This window comes from Cervus elaphus, chromosome 5 (assembly GCF_910594005.1).
Source record: "Cervus elaphus chromosome 5, mCerEla1.1, whole genome shotgun sequence".
Classification (NCBI taxonomy): domain Eukaryota; kingdom Metazoa; phylum Chordata; class Mammalia; order Artiodactyla; family Cervidae; genus Cervus; species Cervus elaphus.
Genome location: NC_057819.1, coordinates 16,495,316 through 16,513,079, shown reverse-complemented (window position 1 = coordinate 16,513,079; position 17,764 = coordinate 16,495,316). Strand labels below are relative to the sequence as shown.

Genomic DNA, 17,764 nt, shown 5'->3' with positions numbered 1-17,764 from the left:
CTTGGGGAAGGCAAGACCCTGGTGGGGCTGGGGAGGGGGCGATGTGAGACCGCAAGTCCCGGAACAAGGGTTCTCTTGGCTGCCATCTTCTTGGAGCTTTCACATGGGAAGGGCCACAATTAAGCCTCAAACAGACTGCCTGGGGGGAGGGTGACATCACTATGCACTATGGAAAGTGGGGCCCTGGGAGGAGAATCGGCAGCCTGGAGTTGCACAGGCAGCGCCAGATGAAGACCCAGGCTTGTCAGCTGCCCGATGCTGTGCTGTTTTCTTCCCACTGCAGTGAGAAACCCAAGCTCCTCCCTCCCCAGGCTTTGCCCCTTCGCCTTCAGGTCCAGCCACGTTGGGGTGGGGGGGTGGGGTTGCTGTGGGAGCTGAAGGCTTCTGTGAATCCCTCCGAGTCATGGGTTTCTGGATGTCATTTATGCCTAAAGTTTCATCTACAACTCTGGGGGACTCTTGTTCTGAGTGTGAAGGGAGATTCTGGCACCCCTTACATTCATTCAGCCTCCAGGTCCAGGAAGACCCAGCTCTGTGTTCCCTCTCTTGGACACCCCCAGAGCCAGCTCATTCCCAAAAAAATAGGAAGCAAGTATGTCTTTTTCCTTCCTTTTCTCAGCTCCTCTGTGAATGACAGAAATGGAATTCTCAGCATCTTCAGCTCCTTAAGGCAGGACTCTTGGGTATCTTGTTCCCAGCAGCATCCCCTGTGCCTAGAAGGGTACCTAGTGCATTAGGGGGGAAAAGGAGATCTTGGCCCAGTAGATGATGTCTCATAACATCATCTATTGTGTCTGAACTGTCTTGCTTACATGTGATAGACTCTACACACAGTGACAGCATTGAAATATTAACTAAAATTCCCTGAGTACTTAGAAGGTGCCAGGCACCAGGCTGAATGCTTTCCAAGCATGTTTTTGTTTAATTGTCACAACAGCCCTCCCACCCTGAGGTTTCCACTATCATCACTCCCATTTTACAGATGAGGAAACTGAGACTTAAAGCATGATGTGACTTGTCCAAGGCCGCCAGCTTCTGGGTTCTGAACCCAGCTATGTCTGAACTTCAAGATCAGTGCTCTTTCTTCTGCCCACACAAACACATGATTAATATATAAAAAACAACCCACATGGTCCCTCCCTAAACCAGTCCATGTCCTCCTCCCATGTAGGTAATGCTTCTTTATTAAGCTCTAGCTTCCTCCTACCATAGACTCCAAAATTCTCTCCAGACTGCTTCCTCTAACTACCTCTAAAAGTAATTATAATAATCCTAATAACAATGTAAACAGCAGAATGTAACATTTTGTACCAGTTGTGCTTTATGTATCTACTTATTTAATCCTCAGCCAAATTGCTCCAAAGTTAGTGTCATTATGTCCATTCTCAGGTGATGCTACAGATGGGGCACAGAGAGGTTAAATAACCCTTCAAGGTCACAGAGCTACTCTGTGGCAGAGCTGATATTAAAAATCCAGGCAAGTTGGCTCCAGAGCCTGTGCTCCTAATCACTTCATCATTCTGTGAATAACAACAATCAGAATAACAAAACAGTAATGATCCCACCATTATTCAAGACATGTTAAGTGCCAAGCTTTGCTAAATGCCTGGTATATCTTCTCTCTTTTCATCCTCATAACAACTCTAGAAGCCAGGATATTGTTAAGCCTAGGATATTGTTAACCCCGTTTTATGTTGAAACGTCTAAGGCACAGAGTCAGATCTGTGTTGACTGGTTTCTAAGCCTGTACCTTCAACTGCCCAGTGAGCTGGGCCACCTGGCACCCACTGTGTGCCCAGCCACAGCACCAGCTCTCCAGACCCAGCCAGATCCAAGAGATCACAGCTGACCTGCAGGTCACAGCCCACCCCTCCCTCCACCTTCTCACTGGGCCTTCCTCTTTAGAACTTTCTGAAAGTCCTTCCAGACCTTCTCAGTAGAATGACACCAGAACACACTGATACTTGGAGCCTGCAGGCTGCCAGGGATAAGCCATCTTGGTATACATCAGACCATGATTTGAATCCTGTTAGCTGTGCTGCTCTGGGAAAGTGTCTTAGCCTCTCTGAACCTCTGTCTTGCCAGCTGTAAAACAGGGATGATAATATTATGTATATCACAGGGTTATTATTTGCGCAGATTATGAAGGGGACATGGTTGGGGAGATGGGTATGGGCCAGATGATGTAGGGCCTTGTAGACCCCACCAAGGAGTTAGACTTTGTCCTGAGCACTTTGTTTTTTTAATTTTGTTTTGGGCTACACCTTGAGGCATGTGGGATCTTTATTTCCCAACCAGGGACTGAACTGTGCCCCCTGAAGTGGAAGCTTTGAATCACTTTGAAGCTTTGAAACCACTGCACTACCAGGGAAGTCCCCTGAGTACTTTGAAGATCCACTGACCTGTTTGGAGAGGGAAGGTGATGTGATGAGATGTGAGATTCTAGAAAAATCACCAGCTGCTTATGGAGAGTGTAGTATGGGGCAAGACTCCAGGGAGACCAGCAAAGAAGATTGCTGCAGAATCTGGGGAAGAGGACGGCCTGGGCTAGGTTATTGGCTAAGGAAAGGCAAAGATGAACATAATCCTTAATACAGTAAAGAGAAGCATTTTGAGCACATGATTGGATGGAAGGGGAGGAGAGGGTTATATCAACTGCATTGCCCAGTTTTTCGATCTGGGCAACTGGGTGGATGGTGGTGCCATCCAATGACATGTGAGGATGAGCACATGAGGGGAGTGAAGAGACTCAGTTCGTTCATTTACTCATTGATTCATTCACTATGTATTTATTAAGTTCTTATGCACACAGCACTAGCCTAGGGGGCTAGAGAAAGCAATGAATGAGGCAGAAGTCTCTGCTCTCACATCTATCAACAAGCACATAATCAAATCAACAATTTAAACAATTTTAGAGTCTGAAAAATTTTACGGAGGAAGTAAAAGCTGTTGGATATGTTTCTGATTTGATTTCCTGCTCCCATTCACCCCTGAGCTGAAGTCCCAGTGGCTTTCTTTCTGCCCTTGGGACAAAAGAGTCATATGTATTTCCATCCAAGGACCTCCCCACCGCCTATGACACTTCTCCCCAGATCTCCGCACTTCTGGTTTCTCACTTCATAGGTGTCTCTACTTAAATGTCATTCACTCAAACAAACCTTCTCCTATCATGTTCTCTCACATCAGCTGGTTTCTTTTTCTTCATAGCCCTGGCTACTAACGGACAGTGACATCTCACCACTCTATTATTATTATTTTTTTATCTGCCTCTTCTATTAGAATGAAAACTTCATGAGGGCTGAGTGTGGGGACTTTTGTCATTTAGGGCTCTGTCCTTGGCACATAAAACAGAACTTGGCACATCATTGGGATTCAATAAAATTCCAAGCACTTGGTAGGTAGCAATGACACTACTGTGGTTGCCCATGTGACTAGCTGTGGTCAATGAGTTGTGAGCAGAAGTGATGTCTGTCAATTCCAGTTCAAAGCATCAAAGCATTTACTATAATTTACCCCAGGGAGATCCTGGCTTCATGAAGGCAGGACCTTTAGGTGATTTCTCCTTCCTTAGCACTATGGTCACCGACTCATCAGTGAGGGGCATCTCCCTACTGGATGAGAAATAAAGTTATGTTCTGTAAGACTGTGAGATTTGGGGTTTCTTTGTTAGTACTGCATCGCTGTTATTGTTCAGTCGCTAAGTCATGTCTGACTCTTTGTGACCCCATGGACTGCAGCATACCAGGCCTGCCTGTCCCTCACTATTGCTTCAGCTTCAGCATCAGTCCTCCCAATGAGTATTCAGGGCTGATCTCCTTTAGGACTGACTTGTTTGATCTCCTTTCAGTCCAAGGGACTCTCAAGAGTCTTCTCCAGCACCACAATTCAAAAGAATCAATTCTTCTTCAAAGTGCAGACTCTGGGGAAGAGGACGGCCTGGGCTAGGTTATTGGCTAAGGAGAGGCAAAGGTGAGCATAATCCTTAATATAGTAAAGAGAAGCATTTTGAGCACATGATTGGATGGGAGGGGAGGAGAGGGTTACATCAACTGTATTGCCAATCAAAATTTGCCAACTGCAAAATCAATCAAAGTGCTCAGCCTTCTTTATGGTCCAACTCTCACATCAGTACATATGACTACTGTAAAAATCATAGCTTTTATTATATAGACCTTTGTTGGCAAAGTGACGTCTTTGCTTTTTAATACACTGTCTAGGTTTCTCATAGCTTTCCTCCCCAGAAGTAATTGTTGTCGCCATCCACAGTGATTTTGGAGCCTGAGAAGAGAAAATCTGTCCCTGCTTCCACTTTTCCCCCTTCTATTTTCTATGAAGTGATGGGACTGGATGCCATGACCTTAGTTTTTTTCATGTTTAGTTTTAAGCTAGCTTTTTAAATCTCCTCTTTCACCCTTATCAGGAGGCTCTTTAGTTTCTCTTAGCTTTCTGCCATTAGAGTGGTATCATCGGCATATCTGAGACTGCTGATAGTTCTCCTGGTAATCTTGATTACAGCTTGGTAGGTAGCAGTGACTTATCCAGTCTGGCATTTCGCATGATGTCCTCTGCATAGAAGTTAAATAAACAGGGTGACAGTATATGGCCTTGCGGTACTCCTTTCCCAATTTGGAACCGGTCAGTTCTGTGTAAGATTCTAACTATTGCTTCTTGACCCACATAAAGGTTTCTCAGGAGACAGGTAAAATTCTCTTTAAGAATTTTTCCCAGTCTGTTGTGATCCACACAGTCAAAAGGTTTGATGTAGTCAATGAAGCAGAAGTAGATGTTTTTCTGGAATTCCCTTGCTTTCTCTATGATGCAACGAATATTGGCAATTTGATCTCTGGTTCCTCTGTCTTTTCTAAACCCAGCTTGTACATCTGAAATCTCTTGATTCAAGTACTGCTAAAGCCTAGCATGAAGGATTTTGAGCATAACCTTACTAGCATGGGAAATGAGCACAATTGTCTAGTAGTTTGAACATTCTTTAGCACTGCCCTTCTTTGGGATTGAGATGAAGATTGAGCTTTACCAGTCCTGGCATCCTGGTCTATTCTGATGAATAGTCTTCCAAATTCTATCCTTTTGTGGTTGTTAGTGTTGCTTCAAAAGAACTTTCTTGGTGCTAGTGTCATTCTGAGGGTAAGTCATTCTATCTCCTCTGTGGAGAGAACTGGCTGGGAAAGTGATATCTATCCCTCCTAGTTTGGGATTCTTGTGCAGAGTGCCATTATGAAACATTTAGTAGAGGGTCACTCTGAAATTCTGGGGGGAGAACTGGGAAGTCTATAATCTTGAGGCCTTTTCCTCATGTATCTCTGAGGTGAGGGCAAGAGCTGGTTTGACTAGTTGGTGACCGTGACACCAGGCAGCTGCTTTGGAAACAGTGTTTTTTTTAGGTCTGGGAATGACAGCTCTTAGGAGGACTCAGCCCAAGAGGGTTCTCACGGTTTGTGCTGGGAGGGAGAGAAAGATTGGAGTCACTGGGGAGGATGTACAGAGGTGGACAAGGAGATATATAAACAAAATACCTGCTTCTCAGGACAGGCTTAGTTTCACCTTGGCTATGAGTTACGATGAACTGTAGCTGAGAATAAGAGTCAAAACAACTGTGGCTGAAAGAACAGAGAGGTTTAGTTCTTCCTAATATTAAAGTCCAGAGACATTCTGTCTGAGCTGCCTTGATGGTGCTGCTCCACAAAGCCCTTAGAGATGGACACCTTTCCATCTTGCTGGCCCTTCTTTATGGGCTCCATTTCCAAAGCCATCTCACGGACCAGGGAACCACCTGAGTTCCAGCCCTCATGTCCCCATTCCAGCAGCAAGAAGAAGGAAGGGATGAGAAAGAAAGAAAAAGCACACAACAAATCTCTTCTATAGACATTTATGGAGGCTACCATGCAAAAATTCTGCCTTTTCTCATTGGCCAAATTAGCCACATGGCCACCCTAATTGCAAGGGAGGATGGAAAATGCAGTCTTTATTCTGGGTGGCCCAGTTAAAAATTGGGGTGGAGGGTTATTACTGAGGATGAAAGGGCCATAGGGGACACCTAGAAACTCTGCCACATCTTGAGAGAGTAAAGAGATTTTGTAGAAGATTCCTAAAGATTTCAAGTTGGATTCCTTTTGAAAACTAGTGGGAAATATGTCATTCTCTGCATCAAAATGCTGATATTTTCATACATAACAACTTTGCGTGGGATGTCAAATGATTCAGACTCTCTGAAGCCAAGCCCAGGAGGTCATGGATTCCCTTAGGTTAAGATTACTTAATCCAGAGATACGATTTGAGGTGAGAGAGACTCCACAGAGAAAACATCCTTTGTGTGTGTGTGTGTGTGTGTGTGTGTGTGTACACTCATTCCAACCCCATTCCATTTGGCAATGTGAATGTATTTAATGTGGTTGCTATTGTTTATTTTGGTTTTAGATTCCAGAGTAGATTGTTAAAGGGACCCAATGTTCCACCTTGAGAAAGCATTGGACAAGTTTTATTGGCAAGAGGAAAAAAGATAAAAAGAAAAACTGCCTTGAGTCACCTGGCCACAGGTTGGTATAATTATAGAAGGTTTAGAGGAGTGGAAACTTCTGTTGCTCTGGGTACAGATGCTTGAACGGTGCCCTGTGTCTTTCTACTAGTGGATGGATGTGAGAACTACTCTGTTATACAATGTTGACAAAATGTCAGGGTAGGGATACATGTAGGGAGATTGCCAAGTTCTTAGGGGACTCTGCATTCTTCTAGGTGGAGGAGATATTTATGGAGGGCAGCAGCTGGGAGCGCCTCTCTTGAGAATTTGGTGTTCAAGATGATGAAAGGTGAGAAGAGAGGCTGTTTGAGCTTTTGCCAAGGTGACCCAGAACCCTCCTGGAAACTTATTGTGAGGGTATCTAGGCAACTCAGCCAGCCTGTCCCCAACCCCCAACATTTTTAGGATCAATAACAGTGACACTAACTCAATCGAGCCCTGGGCTCAGTGCTTACATGCATCACCTCTATGCATCTCCAAGGCACCTTTATGATACTGACACTTGCATTATCCCCATTGGAAACGTGATGAACCTGACACTCAGAGAGGTTAAGTCACTTACACAGAAACACACAGCTAGGAAGTAGCGGAGTCAAGCTCAAATCTAGGTCTTTCTGACTCCCAAGTCCTCACTCTCAACCACTGCCTTTTAAAAATATACCATTTATTCCATCCCAGGACTTACACCCCAGAGGCTCACATGGTGCTGGGTGAATAGTAGGTACCCACATCTGTCTTCCTCACACCCCATGCTGTCTCCCCTCGCTCCCAGGGAGGGACACAGCCCCTAGTGGGGACAGCATGTGCACAAGAGACCCCTGTGTGGGACATGTTGCTGCTTTTGTCCTCCTAGCCACACTCCCCATCCGCCCCTCCCCCACACGAAGTAAAACTTAACCAGCTTAAAAATGCATGGGAATTGGAAGGGTAAGGCACAGAGCTGGCAACCCCAAGCAGATTCAACTATATGGCAGCCAGCCAGGGACCGGCCTGGCACTCCCTGCGGGGCGTACAGGAGAGGGGGATGAATGAGGTAGACAAGTCTTCTGACCTCTTGGAGATGGACGGCGATCATGTAAACAAGTAAACACACTTGTTACAGATAGTAATAGCGCTATGGAAGGAATGCAAGGGTAGGCAGGGACAGAGCCCGACTTTAGGCAGGTGAGGTCACTCCTCCGCCCGCTCCCGAACCCAGGCACTTGCTCCTGCCTGCCATCCCAGCCCCTTCCTCCTCTCTCTTGGGCCCCTTTTCTGGCCTGGCCAACTCCACTCCCTTCCCAGGCTTTAGCCCAGATGTCAGTTTCTCTGGGATGCCTTCCTTGAATCTCCAAGGCTGTTTTAGGTGTCCCTTTGAACTCACCCTCATTCTAGCGTCCAGCATGCGCCACTTACTAGCCATGTGATCCAAGGTTGCCTGATTGTGCCTCAGTTTCTGCATCTGTAAAATCAGCCTAAAATAGTACACACCTCATAAGGATGTGAAGATGAAATCACATAAGTCATTTGTGTCGATGCCCATGAAGTGCTTGGCATCATGCCTGGCACAGAGCAGGTCCTCTACAAGAGTGAGCGTTGTGGCCTGTGTTCTATGTTCCCGTGATGACAACTCGTACCACACTCAGGATGTCAGATCTGGTTGGCAGGTGACATTTTAGGTGCCATCTGACTCGGTGGTTCTCAACCCTGGCTTCATAGTAGAATGGCCTGGGAACCCTTTAAAAAGACTGCTAATAGGCAACCACTTTCAGGGATTCTTATTTGGGGTGAGAGTGGGACTCAAGTGTGGGTAGCTTGATAAAGGTCACAGGTGTGGATGCAGGACTGAGAACCACTGCTCTAAGCCAAATCAGGTGGGGTAACTAGAGTCCAGAAAGGGCTTGATTTGCTAAGGTCATGAGGCAAGCTAGGGGCCCCTGCTTCTTGGGAAGTTTTATTTTCTGATATTGCCCCCAATCCCTGCTTGTCTGAGTGCCTTCACCCAGTGGAAGGGCTATGTGTGCCCCTGGGGCTGCAGAAGGTTAGGGTAGACGCTGCCTCTGCTCCATCCCTGGGCAGTCGCCAACCTCGCCTGAAGGAGAAGCACTTGTGGAAGCAGGGCTGTCCCCCCTGGAGACTAGGACGGGGTGGGGTGCCTGTTCAGGCCGATTTTAGGAAGAACAAACTCAAGGGTTCCCGTAACCCAAAACTGGGAGTCAGAACACAGACAGAAGGGTAAAGCCCTCCAGGGCTGGCCACCTCCTGGCACACGTGTTTTCTGGAAAAAGTTTTCAGGGGCCCGTAGAGGGGGCTAGCTCCAAGTTGATGCGGTTCATACCTTCTTAGGCAGAGAGGTGCAGCAGAAATGGTCCCGGAGCCCATAGACCTCGGTTCAAACATCCACTAGCTACATGAACTTCTCTCTCTGAGCCTCGATCTTCTGCTCTGTCAAATGAGGCTAAATGGGGTTAGCAAAAAACAAGCTAAGGTATGCAAAGGGCTTGGCACATGATAATTGATTCATAAAAAGTAATAATAATAATTATTATCATTATTTATTGATGAAGTCTCAAAAGAGGACACTGGTGGTTGCCTTAACCAAGCCAGTTTGGGAAGAAGGAAATCAGTGTGGGTGGTGGGGGCAGGGGGTGGCGGGGCAGGGAGTGGTGATGTGATGTGATAGTTTTTTTTTTTCCATTTATTTTTATTAGTTGGAGGCTAATTACTTTACAATATTGTAATGGTTTTTGCCATACATTGACATGAATCAGCCATGGATTTACATGTATTCCCCATCCCGATCTCCCCTCCCACCCCCCTCTCCACCCGATCCCTCTGGGTCTTCCCAGTGCACTAGCCCTGAGCACTTGTCTCATGCATCCAACCTGGGCTGGTGATCTGTTTCACCCTTGATAATATACATGTTTCGATGCTGTTTTCTCTAAACATCCCACCCTCGCCTTCTCCCACAAAGTCCAAAAGTCTTTTCTGTACATCTGTCTTTTTCGATGTGATAGTTTTGAATCTTCCCCAGGGAGGTAGTCCCATCTAAGATTCCCGAGGGAGATTTCTGGAGGGGTAGTTTTGTTTGATCTTTCCTCCTGAGCTAATTAATAACCCACTCACGAGTAAACAAGGGGCTGAAACAACCTCCCAGCGGCCCTGGGGGTGGGAGTGAAGGTGGGGCTGAGTCACATCCTCCTCTCTGACCCCTGGGATGTTATTCTGGGATGATATTATCTGTGTGTGTGTGTGTGTGTGTGTGCATGTACACAATTTTTTTGGACCCACATGGTATTTGAAAAAAAGGAATGAGTTTCGAACATTTTGAAAATCAGGAAATTCAACCTAAAAATTCAGATTCCCTGGATAAATTGAGAGACGTGGCAGCCCTGAGTTGAGATCTCTCTGTGGCAACCGTGCATTGGCCTCCCTGGCTCCCCAGAGTCCCAACTCTGTCCACTTCCCCACCTGGCTGCCCTGTGAGTGTTTTCAACACCTATTTTCTATGGCAAGAAACTTTCACATGGGACAGTGAGAACGTTTCTGGAGGCCTCCACTGGGTCTTGGGGGCCCCACTGTTCTGAGCAGGCTACTTTAGGCTGTCTTTCTGAGTCCCTCCCATAACTCAGACTCGATTTAGAAAAGTCATCATGCTTAGCAGCACTGTGCTTCCTGTGGACTCAGGCTGTTATTTTCTTTTCTTAGCACCACTATCCCATCTGGTTCTCAGAGCAGCCCAGGGAGGTCGCTGTTGCTGTCCCTGTTTTACAGATGAATAACCCAAGGCCCAGTGGGGTGTGGTCCTTGCTCCCTGGCACACCACTAGGGTCCAGATTAGAATCCAGGTCTTTGGACTCCCATATATGTGCCCCAGACTGAGCTCCCTCCTGATTGTGAAGACCTCAGAGAAAAACTTTTACCAAAGAAAACTGGCCACTTACTTCATGAGCAGATGTGCTGTGGGGCAGAGCAGAGAACAGATGTGTCTGGAGTCAGTCCGCTTGCATCCTATCATGGACTCTGTGGTCTTGGGCTGGTGACTTTGCTTTCCTAGGCCTCCATTTTCCTCTTAGTAGAAAAGAGATCTTAACCCTATACCTAAGACAGGTGGGTGCCGAAGACTAAGATTAAAAAGGCTTCGGGAAAGGTGGCTGCTATGAATGTATATGTGAACCCCAAATGCTTACAGGCTTGTTTTGAAGAAAGGAGCAAGATGAGCACTGGGGCAATGTGTCGCACACAGCAGGTGCTGCTTGGCTGTTCTCTGTCCCCACCTCCCTGTCACCCTCCCTCTGATTCTGGGCACCATACGTAGACAGAGGATGCTGGGCCAAGGATGAGAACACCATACCATGGAACCTTTTATTAGAACAGAGACATGTTTTGTACAGGCTGGAAAAAAAAAGCCAGAAACCCCAGGAAGGTTATGCTTAGCTGTGGACACCAGATATCAAACAAGCCACGGCCACTGTGTCACTGCGTGGAGGACAGGGTCCCAGGATGCCGGCAGACACAGCAGCTTCTCCTCCTTTGATGTGGGCGGGTGGGTAGAGGCCAGCTGCTCGGGCTGAGCTGGGCTGCTGGTGGGTCCCCCAAGTTGGGGTTTTCCAGATGGGAGTTCCAGCCCCTGATGTGGAGAAATGGCCCTGGGGTGGATCAAGCCCCCTCCCAGGGCTGCTGTGGTAGATTCTACTGGGTCCTTGGCCGATGGCTGCTGAAGGAGACAGCTGGAGATCAGGAGAAAACAGATACAGCACAAAGAGAATTCCTCACAGCCTACGCCTGGCAGGAAAGAGCTCCCAGGGGAGAGCAAGGGGAGGGCACGGGGTCAGGCAGCTCGGAGCTCAAGGGAGCCTGGGCAGGTCAAGTGCCCCCTTCCCGGACCTCAGTTTTCTCACCTGAAAAATGGGTCACAGCAACATGACTAGTCTCGCTGGCTGGTTTGATCAACTGCACAAAATGTAGCCTGACACAATACACGGGGTCTGAAATCCGGAGCACGGCAAAGCCGTCCGGGCCTGTCCTTTGAATATGCTGGATGGTTGGGCTTGCAGAGAAGTTCAAGCTCATACAGAGGGCTTTCACCAGGCCACAGAAGTTCCCAGGTGCCAGAACCTGGAGGTCTCCCGCTTCTGCCAGGACTCAGCTGCTCCCAACTCACTCTGCAAAATAAGTCCACACCCTGCTTCTTTATTTTCTTCTGACCCTTCAACCTATAGTCAGCAGAAGACACGAGGGATTCTACATCTGACGGTCTGGAACTTACCGCCTCAGAGTTAGAACCCTTCCCTCCACCCTACCAAGAACACTTAGGCCAAGACCCATTTTACAGATGATAAGACTGAGGCCCGAGAACACTCCATTGCACCCAGACGGACACATATAGGCAAGAGAACCACATAAGAATGCTGTTCCAGTCTCTTTGGCTCGGCTCGTTAGAAGATGAGGCACAGCTTTTCTTGGCCGGAGAAAAGGAATTACAATTTTCATTCTCTTTTTTTCGCTCCCTCTCTCTATTTTTCAAGGAGTTGTGACTTTTTAATAGAAGTTGGTTTGTGCACAGGCATTTCATTCCTCAATTAATTTCCATCTAAATGAGGTTTTCCCGGAGATAACCAGTGTTTTAGTTCCATTTGAGCTTAATTTGTATGACTGAAGCCTCCGTTTCTGCCAATTCCAATTTGCCGGTGATTCTAGCACTCATTACCTGGGCGAGAACGTCCCTACCACAGACAGTGGAGCTGAGAGACAGACTGATTTCCAATAACATTTCCGGAGAAGAGGTGGTCTCTCACCTCTCCCAATACCACTCAATAAATAGGAAATAAATTATTCATTAAGCCACGTTCTGATGAGGGGCCCCCATCATGGTATTTACAATGCAAAACAACTACCAACAAAAAACAAAACCAACAAACCCTCAGAAAACTGAAAATAATGCAAAACAACAGCCACAGACAGAGGGGAGATATCAACCCCATGGGTATCACTGGCCCGTGGGTGCAGAGAAGGAAGCAGATGCAACAAGGCATTGCTCGATGGACACTGTATCTACCCTAAGGTCCTCAGCTGGACACCGCTGGCCAATGGAAGGGATGCAGTTTGAGGATTCTGGTGTTTTGTTTTTAAATCAGACACAATTTTCTATTCAGCTGCAAAAGAAAGTAAAGCACGTGAGGCTATTTTGAATATTTGTGAAAAGGAATACAGCAAAAGAAAAGATAAAAATGAGGCTTGAGAAGAAGAAAATGGACTTTGAACCTTTGGAAGCACCCCAAATATTCACCTCTTCAAGCAAAGCCTTTGGGAAAGGAAGATGGGTCTCGGTAAATAAAGTGATGGGGGCTCTCTGAGACTGAGAGCCTCGTGTCTTTCAAACATCACAATTTGTGTGTTTTGTTTCTGAAAGACTGAATTTCCTTCAAAGAAGGGAACAGATGGAGGCAGAAATGCAGTCCAACCTGGATCAACTAGAATGTTCTTGGGTGGGGGATTTGAATTCAATTTTCTGAATCCACTAATGGGAGTTCACACATTGCTTTTAGGCTTTATTCTCATGATTGAGAACCTCCTAAAATGTTTGAGGATATTTTCCTTTTTTCTCCAAGTCTCAGTGAACTCATTAGGTCTTTGAAGAATTGCCCAGGCCTCAGGTCAATGTTCTGGGTTGTATCTCAAAAACTCCTCCACTTCTCAAAGGTGGAAACTTTGGCTCAGAGAAAGGAAGCAATTTGCCTAGCTCCACATATCCAGGGACTATCCAGAGCAGGAGGGTCAAAGGGCCTCATGTTGTTTGACCTCAAGCCACATCTCCTTCCCATTTCCCATACTACTTTTTAAAATAAGTTCTAACCATGAGCAGGTTTTAGGCCGTCTGTATCATCCCCTGGAAGCAGAAGTGTACTGAGGGTGAAGGATGCAGAGAAACAGCAGTGCCAGGCGTGGGGGTGCTGGTTAAACAAGGTTTACCAGTGCCCCAATAAGAGTTTATTTTTGGATGGAAAGAAAAGGAAATGTAAAGGAAATCTGAGAAACACACCAAGTGACAGGGAAGGGCAGATTTTCTCCCAGGAGGCATTTAAGTTCTTGCAAGTTTTCCCAGGCTAGGGGTACTCCTTTGCTTGGGTTAGAGCAGAGTGAAGTCACATTGCCAGGGAAAACAATCAGGGATGTTGAAAAAGTCTCACCAAACCCAAAGCCGGACCAGGAGAGCTGGCCATGCCAAGGCAGTGAAGGGTGACTTTGGAAAGGGCGGGCACCCTCTCCACTCAGCTGCTAGTGGGTGAGAGAGCCAGGGCTGGTCAAGACCTCTGGATCCTGGTTCCCAAGACAGGTTTTGGAATGGCCTTCTCGAGGGGGTTGGGGGTGGGGAACCTCCGGCTGCTCCTTTCATTTTGTTTGTTTTCCAACTTCAGAAATAGTAGTATGCTCTCTCCTGAGGTCACAGAAAAAGGCTTTTGCTTTGGGTTTGTCTCTCTCTCTCAGGATGGCTGATACCTTGTCACTAGGGCAACCCTGAGCTCACAGGGGATGGGGAGAAATTAGCTAAGGGGGTGTTCAGAAGCATGTGTAACTTCTATGAAAACACTTAGCTTAGGCTCAGAAGAGCAAATGACCTCATCCACTAATATATTCCCTGGAATAAGGGTGAGATTCAGAGGTGCACATATGTTTCACACTGGGTGCGTCCCTAAAGGTCTTTCACAGATGATTTAGACTTTGAAGCTTTTGCCTTATGTGCTAACTTTAGACTCTAACCCCCACGTCAGCTGTGACTCTACAGTGTCAGGTCAGCACCTTAGCTCATAAGCTTCTTGACCATTTTCATTTTTTGGTACTTCAGTTAGGTAACTGGTAGGCAGGGGGACTGGGGTGCAGGCCTGAACTTCACCCGACTTGGGCTTAGTCATGAATCTTTGGCCTGAAGTGCTTCTGTGCCACCTCCAGTGTGTTCCAAGCTTAGAGCTCTAAGTCTCTCCCTTTCAGGGAAAAGGCAAACATCCCCACCCACATCCAGCCTCTCAAATTCCATCCATAGAGACATGAGGGGGAAAAAAAAGAGAGATGCACAAAAATACTTTAGAAGTTTCCCCTCCTCCCCAAACACACATACCACACACACACAGATACACACATCCTCTCCATATAAATAAATAAATACTTGAATACTGCTAATGGCAACCGAGAGAGAGGGAGGCAGAGGGAATCCCATAAATAAATAAATAAACATAAATAAATAAATAAGAGGTTAGCTAGGAGCCCCAGGCAAAAATGGTCCCCCAGAATTGCATGGATGAAGGCAGTCTGGACGGGGGCTCTTGGGTCTTTCACTGCTGTCCTGCTAAGGAGGTTCCGTGGCTCCAGAAAGCCTTTGTTTCCATGAAGGGAGACTGGAGTCCAGTTCGGGCTCCTGGGCGGGGAAGAGGGTTATTTACAGTTGCTGCACAGGCCCTCCCAGGGCACCTGCCCCTGTCCCAGGCACCTGCCATCAGGCCTTCTGCAGTGACCACGCTGGCATCCATTAGTCTTGGTGGGCGGGGCCCAGTTCTGGGCCAGCGGGCGTCATGGAAAGGCCGGGTCCCCCACTGCTGCCCTGGTGCCTGGCTCCCCTCTCCTGGTGGAGGAAGGACTTTCCGGATCATTGCAGGGCAGTTTCTGGCTCCACAGGCTGATACGATGGGAAAGACTTGGGAGGGAGGACATCACTGCTTCTAAGAAACAGGATTTTTTTTTTTCCCAAATGTTTCCCCTCCTCGGGGTACAAGGGATAAAGAATATTTGGTTCTCTGCTTCCCAAAGCCCAGGTTCCAAAGCTGGGGACTGTCCCTCTCACCCTCTCCCTTCATGCCCCGCCCGGCTGCTGTTGCCACCACAAACTGGACTCTTACCCGCAAGGCTCTGGAAAGCCAGTCAGCTGGTGAGGGGGATGCCCCAGAGTTTATTTTAAGGATCTTCTCCCTCATGCCCCTGTTCTTAGCGCCCTCCGTGGGTGAAGCAGCTGGTGGTGTTTGTGTGTTGGAGATCAGCTTACCTTCACTGCCCAGCCCTGGGCAGGGGTGGCGGGGCGGGGTGGGGGGGAGTGGGGTAAGGGCAGAAATGAGGGTGGGGCTTTTCCCAACCTGCTAAGAACTCTGGAAACCAGCAGAAGCTTCGGAGCATCCAATCTCCTTTCCCCCAGACTCTCTGGATTTGGATCTTTCCCCCAAACCTGGGCTGCTGTGCCCCATCCTGGCAAAATTCCTGAGGGGCAAAGTGGCTGACTTAGGCTGAGGGTGGGTAGGTGGGTGAGTGGGCGCTTGGCTGCAGTGGGTAGGACCCAGGGTGCGGCAGTCTGGGCAGTGGGGAGGGGGCAGGCAGGCGCCAACTGGAGGGTAAGGCCAGACTGGCTGGCGCTGGGACTGGCAGCTGGCCACGGCACTGGGGAATGTTCAGCAGATGGTCCCGTGGAATTAAGTTGTTGCCAGCTACTGGGGCCGAGGCAAACTTGGGAAGTGCGGTTGCAGGCCAAGCTGTCCTAACTGTCCATTGTGTCCTTTCGCAGAGGTCGCAGGGTCCCTGTGAACCACCAAGAGGCGTTTTGTGTAAATGGCCTGGTGGCCTCTCCACGGCTAGAAACTACTGGGCTCCTCTTCCTGACCACAAGGAGCTACTGGGAGCAGTGGACTTATTCCCCCCTCCTTCTTGCTTCTATACTCATGACCAGAGAGTCCATCTCCTATCTCCTGACACCTACTACCAAGTGAAATGTCCATGTCCCCTAGTCACGTGTCCCCCTTTCTAGGACCCGATAGCCTTTCAGCACTTGCTCTGACCTATGTGTGGAGCTAAAACTCCTGATCCCCTCTCTTGGACCTGAACCGCCCTGCTCTCTTCTAATATCCACTCCTCACCCCATGGGACTCATGGGGATCCATACAGGTGTAGCCACGAGACTGGATGAGAGGAGAAGGAGGGCAGCTGTGATAAATACCACTGGTCTTCGGTATGCAGCCTGGCAGCAGTGGGTTAGCAGAACTCTCTGTACATTTTCCTGGCCAGACCCAAACTTCTTAGTCATGGACTCATTGCGCCTTACAAACCGTTGAGGCTTTTCTGTGCCAAAAGAAGGTAGTCTTCTCCATATGCTCAGGCCTGAGCTGAGCCCCAGAGGGTGTGGTGGAAGCTCCCAGCAGCTCCACATCGAGGCTAAATCCCCCAAACCCTCCTCTCCTCCTCCCCAGGAGAGCAGGAAGGACAGGGCCTAGGAGCCCTCAATGCTGTCTGTCACCAAGGAGAAGGCAGGGTGGGCGGGGAGTGGGGGAGACTGCCAGAGTGAAAGGGGCCCCATGGGCAGTGGGCTCACGGGAGGGCCCTGGCTTAGCGCCTCGTGCTGGAGTAGCTGTCTGCTGAGCTGTAGCTCCCACTCCGACTCCGGCTCCGGCTCCGGCTCCGGGAGCCCAGGCTGGGGCTGCGGGAGCTGCAGCTGCTGCTAGTGAGGGTCCTGCTCCGGCTGCGGCTGCGGCTCCGGCTCCGGGAGTAGCTTCGACTGGCTGAGCGGCTGCTGCTGCTGCTGTACCAGGAGGAGGTGCTGCTGAGGCCGCTGGACGAAGAGGGGCTGGGCCGGTAGTAGGGGATGGGGCGTTTCCGGGCACTGCAGAGATCAGAGGGGGAAAGTGTCAGGGCAGGACTCCTCCCAGCTGTAATCCCGGGAGCACAGGCATTGTCCCAGGAGACAAGTCCCAGCTCCTTAGGGGGAAAAAATGTCCTGTTACTCTTCCCTTGCAGTCCTGAGAACATCAAGGAGGTGGTCTCAGTCTAGTGCTGATATACTTTGAAAAGTGATAATCTCACTTTTTTAACACAGCAAGGCTGGGCTCAGAGAGAGCATCCAGCTGGCCACAGAATCTACATCTCAACTTTAATCATAGTTTTGTTAGGGGAAGCACACTGATTGAAACCGCCCACCCTGACTAGGCACCATAGTAACCATTTGCATGAGTTTTTTTATGACAGGAGATCCTAATAAGGATTACAGAAATAATAAGCCACCACCAGCCGGAAGAGTTCCGGAAAGGTGGAGAAGAGACACTGCCTGTCCGTCCACTTCCCAGAATCCCTCTTGCTAGCATCCATCTTGGCTGAGTGATGTGTGCGCCACCAGGCAAGACTCTGAATTAGAATGATTGGCCAAAGACCATCCAGAAACTAATCCCATCACCATAAAACCCAAGACTGTGAGCCGCTCGCAGAGCAGTTCTCCTGGGCTCCCTT

The 17,764-nt window shown here is 48.4% G+C and overlaps 1 protein-coding gene across 2 annotated transcripts in view; it reads right to left on the bottom strand.

The window, feature by feature from the left end:
- Positions 1-8,171: 8,171 nt before the first annotated feature.
- The window catches only part of SRRM4 (serine/arginine repetitive matrix 4), a 169,896-nt gene continuing 160,303 nt past the window's right edge, over positions 8,172-17,764 (bottom strand). The window contains exons 13-14 of one of the 2 annotated variants that reach the window (XM_043901804.1): positions 10,456-17,144; positions 8,172-8,969 (exon numbers count right to left, since the gene is read on the bottom strand). In XM_043901804.1, coding sequence (XP_043757739.1) covers positions 16,871-17,144 — 274 coding nt within the window. In that variant the 3' untranslated portion in view covers positions 8,172-8,969; positions 10,456-16,870. Of the gene's footprint in view, positions 8,970-9,479; positions 17,145-17,764 lie in introns of those variants that run through there. The other variant, XM_043901803.1, reaches the window with a different exon arrangement.